This window comes from Artibeus jamaicensis, unplaced genomic scaffold (assembly GCF_021234435.1).
Source record: "Artibeus jamaicensis isolate MK-2021 breed Jamaican fruit bat unplaced genomic scaffold, CSHL_Jam_final contig_65, whole genome shotgun sequence".
Lineage (NCBI taxonomy): Eukaryota > Metazoa > Chordata > Mammalia > Chiroptera > Phyllostomidae > Artibeus > Artibeus jamaicensis.
In genome coordinates this window covers 1,494,738-1,508,472 of record NW_026521913.1, presented here as the reverse complement: position 1 = coordinate 1,508,472, position 13,735 = coordinate 1,494,738, and the positions used below count along the sequence as shown (strand labels likewise).

General features: G+C 38.6%; 1 protein-coding gene across 1 annotated transcript in view; it reads right to left on the bottom strand.

Annotated features, from left to right (window-relative positions):
• Positions 1-8,166: 8,166 nt before the first annotated feature.
• The window catches only part of LOC119038525 (zinc finger protein 133), a 50,176-nt gene continuing 44,607 nt past the window's right edge, over positions 8,167-13,735 (bottom strand). The window contains 1 exon segment of the mRNA XM_037131054.2: positions 8,167-10,079. Coding sequence (XP_036986949.2) covers positions 8,365-10,079 — 1,715 coding nt within the window. The 3' untranslated portion in view covers positions 8,167-8,364.

Genomic DNA, 13,735 nt, shown 5'->3' with positions numbered 1-13,735 from the left:
AGCTGAGGTTGGGTGGGGCCCTGATTTCCCCTTACTGCACTCATTTCTGATCTCCCTGTTTTGCTGTCCTCAGTGGAACAGAGCCCTAGGAACCAGTGTATTTTGTTTGCCTGAGATAAGTCCAAAATGGGCCCTTTAGGCATTCCTCTTTCTGTCTTTCTGTTGCAGATATGCACCCCGAAGGGGGTTCTGTCCTTCCTGTTTTGTATAGCTTATCTGTTGGATGTAGTGGGGTGGTGCTTGCAATCCTGCAGGAGGTAGGGGCTCCTCCCTTCCTGGATGAGTCCTTCCCTTCCTGGATGTTAGATGTCTGCTGACCAAGGAAAGGGGCTCTCCTGGCTATAAATCAGGGGTGTCAAACTCATTTTCACTGGAGACCACATCAGCCTCATGGTGGCTTTCAAAGGGCAAAATGTAATCTCAACTCCTTAACAGTTAAGTAGTTACATTTATATAGTCCTAAAATTATTTCAGCCATTTGAAGGTAACTGCAAAGCTGATGTGGCCCCCAGTGAAAATGAGTTTGACACCTCTGCTATACATAATCTCAGGTGCTCAACTCTTGTCCATCAAGTTCGCAACAAACACAGTTCTGAACTCTCCACTTTGCACAGCCTCCAGCTTGCTACCTGCACCAGGTGTGGGCTGAAAAATCCCCTTGCTGTGCAATGTGCACCTTTCTGATCTCTCTTCCCAGCTGTATTCAGTGGGAGCAAACTTCCCTTTCAGTTTTTTCCTTTTGCTGGCAGAGCAGTTGTGCATGGGATCCCTGCCCAACATGCTTCAGCTCCCCTTCAAAAAGTCTTTCTGGGCACAGACACTGCAGTATTGAGTCACTGTCCAGTTTTCCATGCACACCCCCTTTCCAAGAAGCCAAGTCTCTCACAGTCTTGGCTGGCCATAGACTGCCTCCATCTGACCCAAGTGCAGGTAGAGTCCCTCTCTCTAGCACTCTCTTGGTTGGCTTTTGCCACTGCAGTATGGATGTGCTGATTGTTGTGTGTGTGTGTGTAGCCCGAATCTCCCTGACTTTGTGTATCCATGTCACTCCCAGCCTAGATCTAAGGGTACTCTGCCCTGGGAGGAGAGGGGACCACAAAGCTGAAATCTGACCAGGCTCTCCACGGCTGTAGGTGCCACACATGCAGTATTTCTCCTTCAACCTATAAAATCACTGTACCGCCTGTTGTGAAGTGTCTTCTGTTCTTCTTGGCTTCCAAACTTCGTATCAGCTAAGATTCTATTAATTTTCACTTTGTGGGTAGATCAGCCAAGTATCTGAGTTTGGGGCAGAAGGAAGTGGACTCAGCTTCCACCAGCTTGGCCACCATCTTCTTGAAATCCTCAATATTCTTTTTATTTTGATAATTTTACTCCAATGTCTTGGTGGGATCTCTGTATTTAACTTGGAGTTTATTGAGTTTCTTGAATGTGTAGATTCATGTCTTTCATCATGGCTGGGAGATTGGTGGTCATTATTTCATCTGCCTCTTTCTTGTTTTTGAGATTTCTATTTTGTGTATGTTGGTATGCTTGTTGGTATCCCATTGTTCTCTGAAGTTCTGTTCATTTTTCTTCACTCTTTTTTCTTTCTGCTCCTTATACTTGATAATTTCAATGGACCTACTTCAATTTTGCTGTTTCTGCTGTTGAACTCCTCTTTAATTTTTCATCTCAGTTATTATACTTTCCAGCTCTAGAATTTCTGTTGGGTTCCATCTTGTAATTTCTATATCTTTACTGATAGTCTGTATTTGGTAACACATCATTCTCCTGGCTTTATTTCTTTGTTTAGGTTTCCTATAGCTCTTGAGCACATTTTAAGACAGTTGATTTAACGTCTTGGTCTAGTAAGCCCAATGTCTGGGCTTCCTCAGGAACAGTTTCTATTAATTTATTGTGCTGTGAATTGTTTAAAATTTCTTATTTATTTGTATGCCTCATTATTTTTTGTTAAAAACTGGGAGTGTTGAATAATATAATGTGGCAACCCTAGAAATCAGATACTGTCCCTTCCCAGGTCTTCTTGTTGCTGCTTGTTATGGGTTGTTTATTGATTTTTCTAAACCACTTTTGTAAAGACTATCCTTTGTCACGTGTAGCCATCGAAATCACTGTTCTGTTAGCTCAGTGGTCAGCTAATGATGACAGCGATTTCTTTAAACACCTAGAACCAAAAATACAAAATACACTACCAGTTTTGCAGGCTGGCTCTGTGTGGGGCATTCCTTCAATATGTAGCCTATTTACAAGTCTGCTTTAGCCTTTATTTCTCTTCCTGTGGATCTTAAAATTCCACCACAACTTAAAGATTAGGATCTTCTCAGCATTAGGATGCTTTTATGAGCGTATGTCCAGCCCTGGGCATACAAGTGTCTTTCTAGATTTCCTGGTATATATGTAGGCCTTTTTAAGCCTTCATTTCACCAAGTATGCCTTTCATAAATTTTTCTTTTTTTAGATGTCTATTGCTTTCCTCCTCTGTTATCTCTTGTGTAAGGTGGCTGAGGTTAATATATTTACATTTAAGTGCTTTCAATAAATGCCACCTGAGAAGCTGCTTCTGCCCTGGGGAAAGTCCAAGTTAGGTGAAACAAAGGCAAACCCTTAAGCCAGTCCTTCAGGGAGTTAACAAATGGATCAAATCATACAACCACAATTCCTTAGGAAGGAAAGTCCATCTTTCTCCCTCTGGTACCAACAACCTTTACCCAGAATATGGACTTCCATCTTTATGGCTTCTGCTTAGCTGGGGGTGGAAGATGTTAGGTGGATAAGATTTAACCATAGCACACTGTTAACCAAAGTCTATGGCTTCTTTCTCTATTTAGCATTCTTTGCTTTTAAGTTAAAAAAAAATAGATTCCAGAGTTCTGAAAAAGTTGATTCTAACATTTTTTTTGCCAACTTATTCAGTACTTTTATAGAGGGGAAGATTGTTTTTAAATTTAATCTTTATTGTATTTTTTCCATTACCATTTAGTCCCCTTATACCTCCCTCCCCCATCAATCATCACACTGTTGTCCATGTCCATGAGTCCTTTGTCCTTTTTGCTCAATCCCTCCATCTCTTAACTGTCCTCCCACCCCCAAACTAGCTGTCATCCTGCTCTGCTATGAGTCTGTCCCTATGATGGTGCAGAGTTTTAGAGTTTCTTATTCTACCATTTTCAGTGCCATCACTCCTGTATGGAAAATTTTACCTTGTTTACAACAATTAGAAATGTGTCATCTCCTTAAAAACAAGTCAGAAAAATGTTAGGAAGTTTGGAACCAAAGACACTCTTAGATAATTTTTAGTATGTAAGTATTTTTATGAACTTGGTGTTTGATACTACTGAAGAAATATAAGAAAAATAAGAGACAACACTAGGCTCTAGAAAAATGAAAAAAGACTCAAGCTTCGAGCTAAAGAATAGAAACTATGTTAATAGCATATAAAAGACTCTCATTGAAATAGATGTTCAGCCTTACACATATTCAGAGATATTGACTCCCTTAGTAAAGACATTTTTAGATCATGAGAACCATTTATATTGGGATATATGGTATACATTTGTACACTTTTTTCCCGCCAGTACTAAACTGTAATTTACTGTACCAGAACTGAAACCTATCAAACAAAAACAATCTATGATTTATGTAATTTTTTATTTAAAAAATCATATTTTTCAAGCCATTTTAAAAAATAATCTGGTATACCCAAAACCTAGAGTTTGAAGCAAGTTTGAATAAAAAATTATATTTCAGGTCATTTTGAAAAAAAAAACTACTTTAAGACTTATGTCCAAGAAATCTTCACAATTTGAATATTGATTTAAAAATCCCCCATTACAGGGCCATGTTCAAAAAAAAATTATGGTGGATAATTCATGTCTAAAATCAATATTTAGCATATTTGGATAAAATATTTTGTTTTTACAGTATTTTGGAAGAAAAGTATGGCATATGGTTATGTACAGAAAAGCCATCCTTTCGACCCATTTTTGGAAAATCACATGGGATATGTCTTAAAATACCCTATTTTTTTAAAAGATAAAAGCTGGCAGAGAGCTTCCATCCAAGAAGCTGTATTTTGGAATTAAGTTGGGTTTAAAAAGTATCATGTTTGGGGATCACAATGTTTGGAAGAAAGTCTGGCACTTATGTCTAACAAACTTCCCAATTTTAGTCAATTTTAATAAAAAGTAACATTTTATGGTCATTTTCAAGAACAATCTGGGACAGAGCTTACCAGAACCCCACAATTTGAGAACATTTGTATATATATCACAGTTTTAGGCCACAGTTTTCTACAAGAAAATCTGACATAGGAATCATGTCCAATAACTCCAAAATCCTGTATGAGCCAGTTTCAAAATTCAAATTTCCAGGCCATTTAAAAGATAAATCTTACATAGGACTTATCTACAAAAGATTTGAGTGAATTTGAATAAATCACATTTTCTGCATATTTTAGAAAAAACAATTTTGTAGGACCTACTTCCAATAAGCTCCTAAATTTGAGCTGATTTGGCTGAAAATGATATGCCAGCACATCTGGGAACAAATATTTGGCATATGACTTGTCTCCCAACACTCCCTTATTTACATGAAGTTGAATTTTTAATATCATTATTTCTTGTCCATTTGGGGGAATACTGGACATAGGATTTGTGCATCGCCAAACCAATAATGTGAATAAGTCTGGATGCAAAAGTGTATTTCTCAGCCATTTTGTAAAGAACAAAATGTACATAGCATAGAATTTAGAATTTATAACCATACCGCTCTAACAATTTTATTTATATATATATATGAAAAATCACATACTTGGGTCATCTTAGAAAAATCTGGCATAAAAATTATTTCCCAAAACCCTAAGGCTTCAATGCATTTGGGTAAAAAATTGATTTTGCAAGACCAGTGTGGTAATGTCTTTCTGGGCCATTTTAGAAGGAAAATCAAGCATGTTAAGTTTCGGTACACAAATTATTTAAATTTAGATTTAAAAAAATTGCATTTCCTGTGCTATTTTGGAGGAAAATTCAGCAGTAAGGCTTTTGATCAAGAAACTCCACTGATTAGTTGATTGGTGAGCTTTAGTAAGTTTTGAAATTGCAAAGTATAAATCCTTTCACTTAGTTCTTCTAAAAATATGTTGTTCTACTGCTTTTTTTATACCTAAAACAGCAGGCTAGACATAGCATTCTCATACTGCCCCTAATCTTCCTCTGATTAATATTAGAGATTCTCTCATTTAATTACATAGAGACATTTCTCTCATTATTTGACAATATAATAGCAACATACTGCATGGTTGACTTTTATTTAATGAGTTCCTCCATGGATGCATATTTTTTCTTTACTAAAATTTGAAAATGCTACTTAACTAAAAATATAAACCATTTTGCACATGAACATGTATAGCTATTGAATAAATTCCATTAAGTGAGATTATGGGCTCAAGGGGAATATAAATTTGTACTTTGAGAGCAATCACCAGGTTGTCCACCACAGACTTGTACCAATTTATATTCCCAAGATTAATGATAAGTGTACCTGTCTCCAGTCTACAACAAAATACTTTCAAATTTTGTAATTTTTGCCAATCTGATAAGTGTAAATGGTGTCTGTGTGGTTTTCATTTGTATTTTGACTGTTAAGGAAATCTTCAAATTAAAAAAACAAAGACTTTCTATATTGTGATCTTCCTGAGTCTAACCAGTCTGAGTATTTTTTTTGGTTGCATTAATTTTTAAAACTCTATGTATAGAAATATTATGCAGATTTCTTTGTGATATGGACTGCATTATTTTTCTCCAGTTTGTCTTTTGTTTTGGCTGAAGATGTGGGTTGCCTTTCAGAATTTATTTCTCTGTAGCCAAACTTGACTTATTTCCATTATGGCTTCAAGATTTTGTTTCTTTTTTTTTAAAATATATTTTATTGATTATCCCATTACAGTTCTATTTCCCCCCTTCATTCCCCTCCACCCTGCACACCCCTCCCCCACCATTCCCCCTTTAGTTTATAACCACGTGTCTCAAGTTCTTTAGATTCTATATTTCCCCTACTATTCTTGCCCTCCCCCCTATCTATTTTCTACCTACCATGTATGCTACTTATTTTCTGTACCTTTTCTCCCCTTCTCCTTCTCCCACTCCCCTGTTGCTAACCCTCCATGTGATATGGCTTCAAGATTCTGAATCAGTTAGAAAAGTCAGTCGTATGTTATAAAGGTGTTACAATTATCTATTGTATAACACACAATACTAAAATATATGGCTTAAGACAACAATTTTACTATCATTATCCTTCATTTGTTTACATTCACTGAGCTCAGCAGAGTGGTTCTGTTGAGGTTCAGACTTGAGGTCTGAAGAACTGACAGTGTGGGACTTCCAAGATGGCTCAAACACACAGCAGAATCATTGTTCACTGTTGGCTAGCCCAGCTGGGGCTGTTGACCAGAGTGATTCCATGAGGTCTTCTCTATGTGGCTTGAGGTTTTCACAGCATGGTATCAGGGTTCAAAGAGTAGAAGCTATATATGGCTTCTTATGAAATAGTACCAGAAGTCCCATAATATCATTTATCCTACATTCTGATCAAGCAAGTCACTAATGCCAGCCAATTCCCGGGGAGGGTAACTGGTCTCTATGTAATCATATATATATATGAGATTATATGAGAAGGAACTGATGACATCCATCTTGGGGACTACCTTCGCAGTCGACCCTCTGAACGCCAGTTCACATCTGTCCCCTGTGAAATATATACTCATTCCTAAGAAGCCATAACCCATTATGGCACTGGCTCAAAGTTCAGGATCTTTTTATCTAAATCAGGTCAGAGTATACAGATGATGCTTAATCTGAAGATTTGTGACTGAAGAAGCATGTCTAAATATTCAGTGTTGATTCAGGGATAGGATAATTACAGTAAACGCTTCTTTTCAAGAAAAATGGGGATTTAGTATACACACAACAGGTACTAGTTCATAGAATTCCGGAAATTCAGCTGGGCACATGCCACTTGCTTTGTTTCGTGCACTGTACTGCCCCTGGAAGTAATTCTCCATAGCTTTTCTGTCTACCCTCTGAGTTATTCTTCCTTTTCCATAAAAAAAGACCTGTTTGCAGCTTAGTACATTTCTTAGCCTGTTTCCCTGCCCAATGGCATTTTCTTTATACTTTTCAGCTAAGCTGGTATTTCTGTTGCAAATGTCATGGGTTGCCCAACAGTACATCTACAAAGCTCTTCAAATCAAGTCCCTCTCGGGTTTGGGTTGAGTGTCAGGGTGCTATAGGATAATAGCCTTAAAATTCATAGAAACCATTTTGTGTAGTTGAGAGAGGGTCTAGGAACTGCACACTTAAGTCTTAAAAAAAGGTATTACACCTGCATCCTTGAGATCATCATTAGTGGAAAACTTGAGTGTGTGTGCCTACGAGACCTTAGACCAGTGATGAGATGGCTGGCATAGAGACTAGGCCTGCGATGGATCAATGAGGAGCATGACTGTGAAACCCTCATATTTCAGGACTAATTTGGGAGTGTGGCTTCAAGAGTCTTAGCCCTGTTATTGAGGACCGAGGAAAGAACAGTGTTAAAGGCCATTATGTTTTGAGTGCTGGTAAGAAAATATAGCTAGGGGTGGTCTGATATGGGTGTGATTGGAGACCCAAGGCTCTAAGACTAAGGAATTGTTTGGTCATAACTGAAAGACCCCTTGGGGATGGAGTGCTTAGGACATTGTATTGTTAAGGAGGTTCCATGTCAGAACTAGGGACTAAAGCCTGACAAAAGCAAAAAAGTTGGTTAGGAGATGATTCAGCACAGACAACAATAGACATTTGAGAGCTAAGAGGAGAGATGCCAGGGGAGCTGTCACAGAAACCAAGAGAAGAGAGTAGTTCCAGATGAAAGTAGACTCCAGAGGAAGCCATATTTTCTGGAAGAAACCTGGAAGATTTCCTCCCCTCACCTGAAATCCCTGAACACATTTCCTAAATTCTCTCCCTATACAAGAGACCAGACTTTCTAATAAGTACACTAGTAACTCAGTTCTTATGTCTTGCAAGGAACCGAATTCTTGTGAAATAGTGGACTTAGGAATTCAAGATATCTGTAGCACTCCTTATTGCCTCTTTATAGGTAAGTAAATGAGGTATACAGAAAAGGTTACAGATTTGTAAAGAAGCAAAGTTTATTAGAACAAAAGGCCACAAACCATAAAGACAGTGTGATGAAAGTAAACTAAGCCAAGTGACTTTTGACCACTTATGGAATGCATTTTTCTACTCCATAAAAGTGTAAAAATTTTGATTACTTAGTCCTTGCCACCATCTTCACTTTCAAAGAGTGTAACAGGTCAGAAGATTACCCCAAATAGGTCTCAGGGTCGGTGTGGAGTGGCACTTGGTGGAAAGATTTCATCCTCCTGTGTTTATTGAAGTGAGACTTCTAGCTAAAACCTTGCCCACATGTCTTGCACACCTAAGGTTTCTCCTCCTGATGTGTCATCTGATGTAAGATGAGGTATGACTTTTGGATAAAGCCTTGACCACACTCTCTATATACACAGGGCTTCTCTTTTGAATGTACCCATTTATGTGTGATTAAAGCTGACTTATTGCTAAAGCCTAGTCCACACTGTCTGCACCCATAAGCCTTCTCCCTCGAGTGTTTCCTCTTGTGCCTGATAAGACCTGCCTGGTGACTGAAGCCTCGCCCACACTCCCTGCACACATATGGCTTTTCCCCTGAGTGTGTCCTCTGGTGTGCAATGAGGTTTGACTTCTGGCTGAAGCCTCGCCCGCAGTCCTCACACACCATGGGCTTTTCCCCTGAGTGCGTCCTCTGGTGTCTGATGAGATTTGATTGCTGGCTGAAGCCTCGCCCACAATCCTTGCACACAATAGGCTTATCCCCTGAGTGTATGTTCTGGTGTCTGTTGAGGTGTGACTTCAGACTAAAGCCTCGCCCACACACCCCACACACATAAGGCTTCTCCCCAGTATGTGTCCGCCTATGTGAGATGAGGGTTGAATTCTGGCTAAAGCTGTGCCCACACACTCCGCATACATAAGGCTTCTCCTTTGAGTGTGTCCTCTGATGGTTGACAAGGGTCGTCCTCTGCCTAAAGCATCGCCCACACTCTTTGCAGGCATAAGGCTTCTCCCCTGAGTGTGTTCTCTGGTGTGAGATGAGGTTTGATCTATCACTGAATCCTAGTCCGCAATCAGTGCACACGATGGTCTTCTCTTCTAAGTGTGTTCTCTGATGTCTAACGACAGCTGACTTCTGGCTAAAGCCTTTCCCACACTCCCGGCACACATAGGGCTTCTCCCCCGAGTGTGTCCTCTGGTGTATGATGAGGTTTGACTTCTGACTAAAGCCTCGCCCACATTCACTGCACATATAAGGCTTTTCGCCTGAATGTGTTCTCTCGTGTATGATGAGTGTTGATTTCCGGTTAAATCCTCGTCCACACTCTGTGCATACAATAGGTTTCTCCCCTGAGTGTGCCTTTTGGTGCCTGGAAAGACTTTTCTTTAGACTAAAGCCCTTCTCGCACACCCCGCACACATAAGGCTTCTCCCCTGAGTGTATCCTCTGGTGACTAAGCAGGTTGGTCATCTTGCTGAAGCCCAGTCCGCATTCTCCACAGTTGACTGTTCCAAATCCTAAGACTTCTATCCTCTTCAACAATTTGTCTGTTTCCTCAGGACTCCCCATCTGAGCAGGACTGGCCTCTAATTCCACACCTATAATGCCATTCCTAGAGCTGACTGGCTGCCTTTGGGGTGGCTTGGAAAATGCTGCTAAAGTTCTTTTCTTTGTCTTCCCAAATGAAGGCTTGATCCCTTCTCTCTCTTGACCTGCTTTATCACTCCAGGAACCTGGATCAGAAGCTTGTTGCTGCTTTTTCTGGTCCTCCTGGCACAGATTTGCTGACAGAATGTAATTTTCTGCACACAAGCATGGGAACATCCAGGGGGCATGATTACACATCACATGCTGCATGTGTAACTTCTGACCAGAGAGATCTGGAGGGCAGAAAGCACAGAGGTGGAGTTCTGGCTTTGGTTGTCCTGTAGAAAGAAGTGTCTAAGTCAGAACTGAGACTCATTTGGGAAACCCAAGTAATTATGCCAATTCTGATGTTAAGACTCAAATGTTCTTCAAAATACTTAAAACTTAAAGTGATACCCAAATAAGACCTTCCTTTACGTGACTACTTTTTCTAGCCTATCACAACATCTTCTATTACATCCAGAAAATCTACTCCTAAACCTACATATCAGACTATAAAAGCATCACAGATTTTGCTTTGCAAATAGGGTGAATATGCAAGTCTTGTCCCCCCTCCACTACAATTAGCTTGTAACTCACATCCATCAACACTAATGTAAGCTGTGTCCACAAGTATTTTCTTTGACTGAGAGATCTCTAACCAGAGTACCCATGTGGAAGTTTCATGTCTTTCCCTATCTCCCTATGAAGACAAAGGAATAGATTGAGAGAGCAGTCTGGAGAACTTCTAGTAGCTAAAGAGATCATGTGTGAGATGCCTGAACTAGTTTCGGGCATCAACAAATATTTATTTTTTTGTTGATGATAACAAATATTTATTAGAAGATTACTATGTGCCAGAATTCCTAAAAGGCAGCAGGTTTTCAGCAATGAGCAATAAAAACAGCCTTAAGAGATGCTCCTTCATGGTGCTTCTGACAATTCAAGCCCTGATAATATCCATAATTAATTTAAATAAAAATTTCCTCAGAAATCAATATGAAAGAAAAACTTTTCTTTATAGCATCCCTTGTGTAGATGTTAACATTAAATGTATTGTTTCATCACAACTGGTTCTAGTCAGCTGAAGGCAATAAATGACCACACAATTTGAAAAACCAGTTACAGATCTTACCAGATCTACCTGAAGATTCTTTCCTTGATCAATGATCTGAACTTTTACAAACCAACTGTGCACCCATCTACATTCCAAAATAATTCCATCCTATATAAAATGCTACTGTATTTGGAGATAGGGCCTTTAAAAAGGTAATTAATGTAAAAAAAAAAAAAAAAAAGCTCATTAGGGTGGGGTTAACCCAATACAAATGATGTCTTTACAAGAGGATAGAGAGACAGCAGGGATACACAGAGAAAAGGCCACGTGAGGGCATAGTAAAAAGGCAGTCATTTGCAAGCCTAGGAGAGAGGTCTCATGAGCAGCCAAACCTGCTGACACAATAAATGTCCAAGAACTCTATGCCTTCAGAACTGTAAGAAAATAAACTGTTGTTTATGCCACCTAGTCTGTTGTATTTTGTTTTGGTAGCCTTACTTCCTCTGCCTGGACCTTTTCTATCACTGTAGTCAAGCACCTATGCATCTGCCCCATAGTCAGCTCCTAAGTGACTCCTATGAAACTTATCAGTTATTACAGTAAATGTGAAAAGGCCACAGTCCCATTATAAAAGACAACACTTCATCTGGCATAAAATGTAATATCAGTTACATGCTATTATTTAAAAGTAGAACACCTAAATCACATTATTTTTTAAAATAAAAAGATGAACACAGAAATACTATACCAAAAAAACAAACAACAAAGTGAGTGCTAAGACTAAACAAAAAGAAAAGTATCACATGGTACAAAAAGAATGTTAAAAACTTCATTAATAAATGACAATAAGTTATGATGAATTTTTATATACCTAAGTTTACTAAAGTAAAATATAAGGCAAAAACTCAGAAATAAATGGAGGATTTCAAATAAATTACAATGGTATTCTGGGGCATTATGACTCTTCCTAATAGATGAAAAATAAGGATATAACTTGAAAAATAGAAATAATTTCTATTATACATGCTATAATCCCTTGATTCTAGGACAATTAATTGTAAGACTCTCTTTTAAATTTAGTGAAATAGCAAAAGAAAATTTCTTACACAAAATAAAAAAACATATTTCTCTGTGGATTAAACATTTATAAAATTGTTGAAAGTATTTTAAAAATTAAAAACACATACATAATTCTTTAAAGTTACCTATACTTCTATCACTCAAAAATAATCCCAAGTAGAAATAAAAATTCCCAGAAACCCTTGTCCCAATCTCTCCAATTCTATCCCCACCAAGGTAATCACTAGTTATGGTAAATAACAATACAGACTTCTATGTTCACATAAACATAATGATATATGGTCTTTCATATACTTCTGTTTTTTAATAAAAAACTGAACAACACTGTTCTACAATTTTTTCATTTAAGAATATATCCATTAAGTATCTGAGTTATTTATTCTATTAAAGAAGGTAAAGGCAAATCTGCTCATCATTAATTAACAGATAGGAAATAGCAGCAGAAAATAATAAGAGTAAATGGGAATGTCAAAACCACAAAATATAATATCTGAAATGAAAAATACACTGGACAGGGCTTAACAGCATATTGGAGATGACAGAAGAGACAGTAAACTTACAGAAAGATCAATAGAAATTACCCATTCTGAACAACAGAGAGAAAAAAAAACATTTCAAAATATGGGTCCATAACCTGTGAGACAATGTCAAAAGCACTAATACACATTTAATTGTAGTCATAGAGAGAAAGAATGGAAGGGGGAAAAAAACAAAACATGTAAAAGAAAATGGCTGAAAATTTCCCAAATGTGGTTCTAGCCATAAATTTACAGATTCAAAAATCTCAGTGAACCCCAAGCAGGAAAAATACAAGGAAAAGCATGCCCAAACAGTCCCATCATGGTCAAACTGCTGAGTACCAAAAATACACAGAAAAGTTTGAAAGTAGCCAGAAGGAAGGAAAAATATTACAAAAGAACAAGGTAACAATTATGGAAATGACAGCTGACTTCTCATCAGAAGCAACGGAGGCCAGAATGGGAACAACATCTTAAAAGTGCTGAAATGATGTATAAAACAATCTAAAATTCTATATGCAGTAAAAATATCCTTCAAGACTGAAGGTGAACTGACAGATCTCAGGAGGTTAAGGGGTGGGAGTTACTAGAAGAGATTAGCAAAAGGACATATATGCAACTTTTGGTCAAGATGGTGGTGTAGGCAGACATGGCTTGCATTTTTGCACAACTACATAAAAATTACAACTAAAATATACAGCAACAATTACTCAGAACTGTCAGAAAGAAAGCTGAATGGAAGTCTGTCAAATACAGAGTTAAGGAAAACATATCCATCCAGACTGGTAGGAGGGGCACAGACACAAAACAAGCTGGTCCTACCCCCATGTAAGGTGGATAAAAGTTCAGGACTCAGGAGCAAGGAATTCCGACCTCACCCCAGGCTCTCCAGCCCAGGGTTCCAGGGCCAGGAAGATATGCCCCCCCCAACTTCTGGCTTCAAAAACCAGTGGGGACTGAGTTGGTGGTGTTAGACACTGTTTGAGCCCCAAGCAGTTCTTAAAGAACCCACACACAGACTCACCCACTCAGACTCAATCCCTCTAAAGTCCAGCACTGGGGTAGTAGCTTGAAAGGCACCAGTGGCACAGAGGGAGAAACTGAAGTGCCTCGCATCGAGGTGAGGAGAAACCATTGTCCCTTTCTTAAACACTATCCCAACAGAGCCCACATGCTCATGCTATATCGAAGACTTCATCTACCTGGCTAATACTGTTTGACCCTCCTTAGAGATTCCCAGAGACTTTGTCCCACCCAACTTACCAGGCCACACAAACTGCTTTTCCATATGAATAGCTGG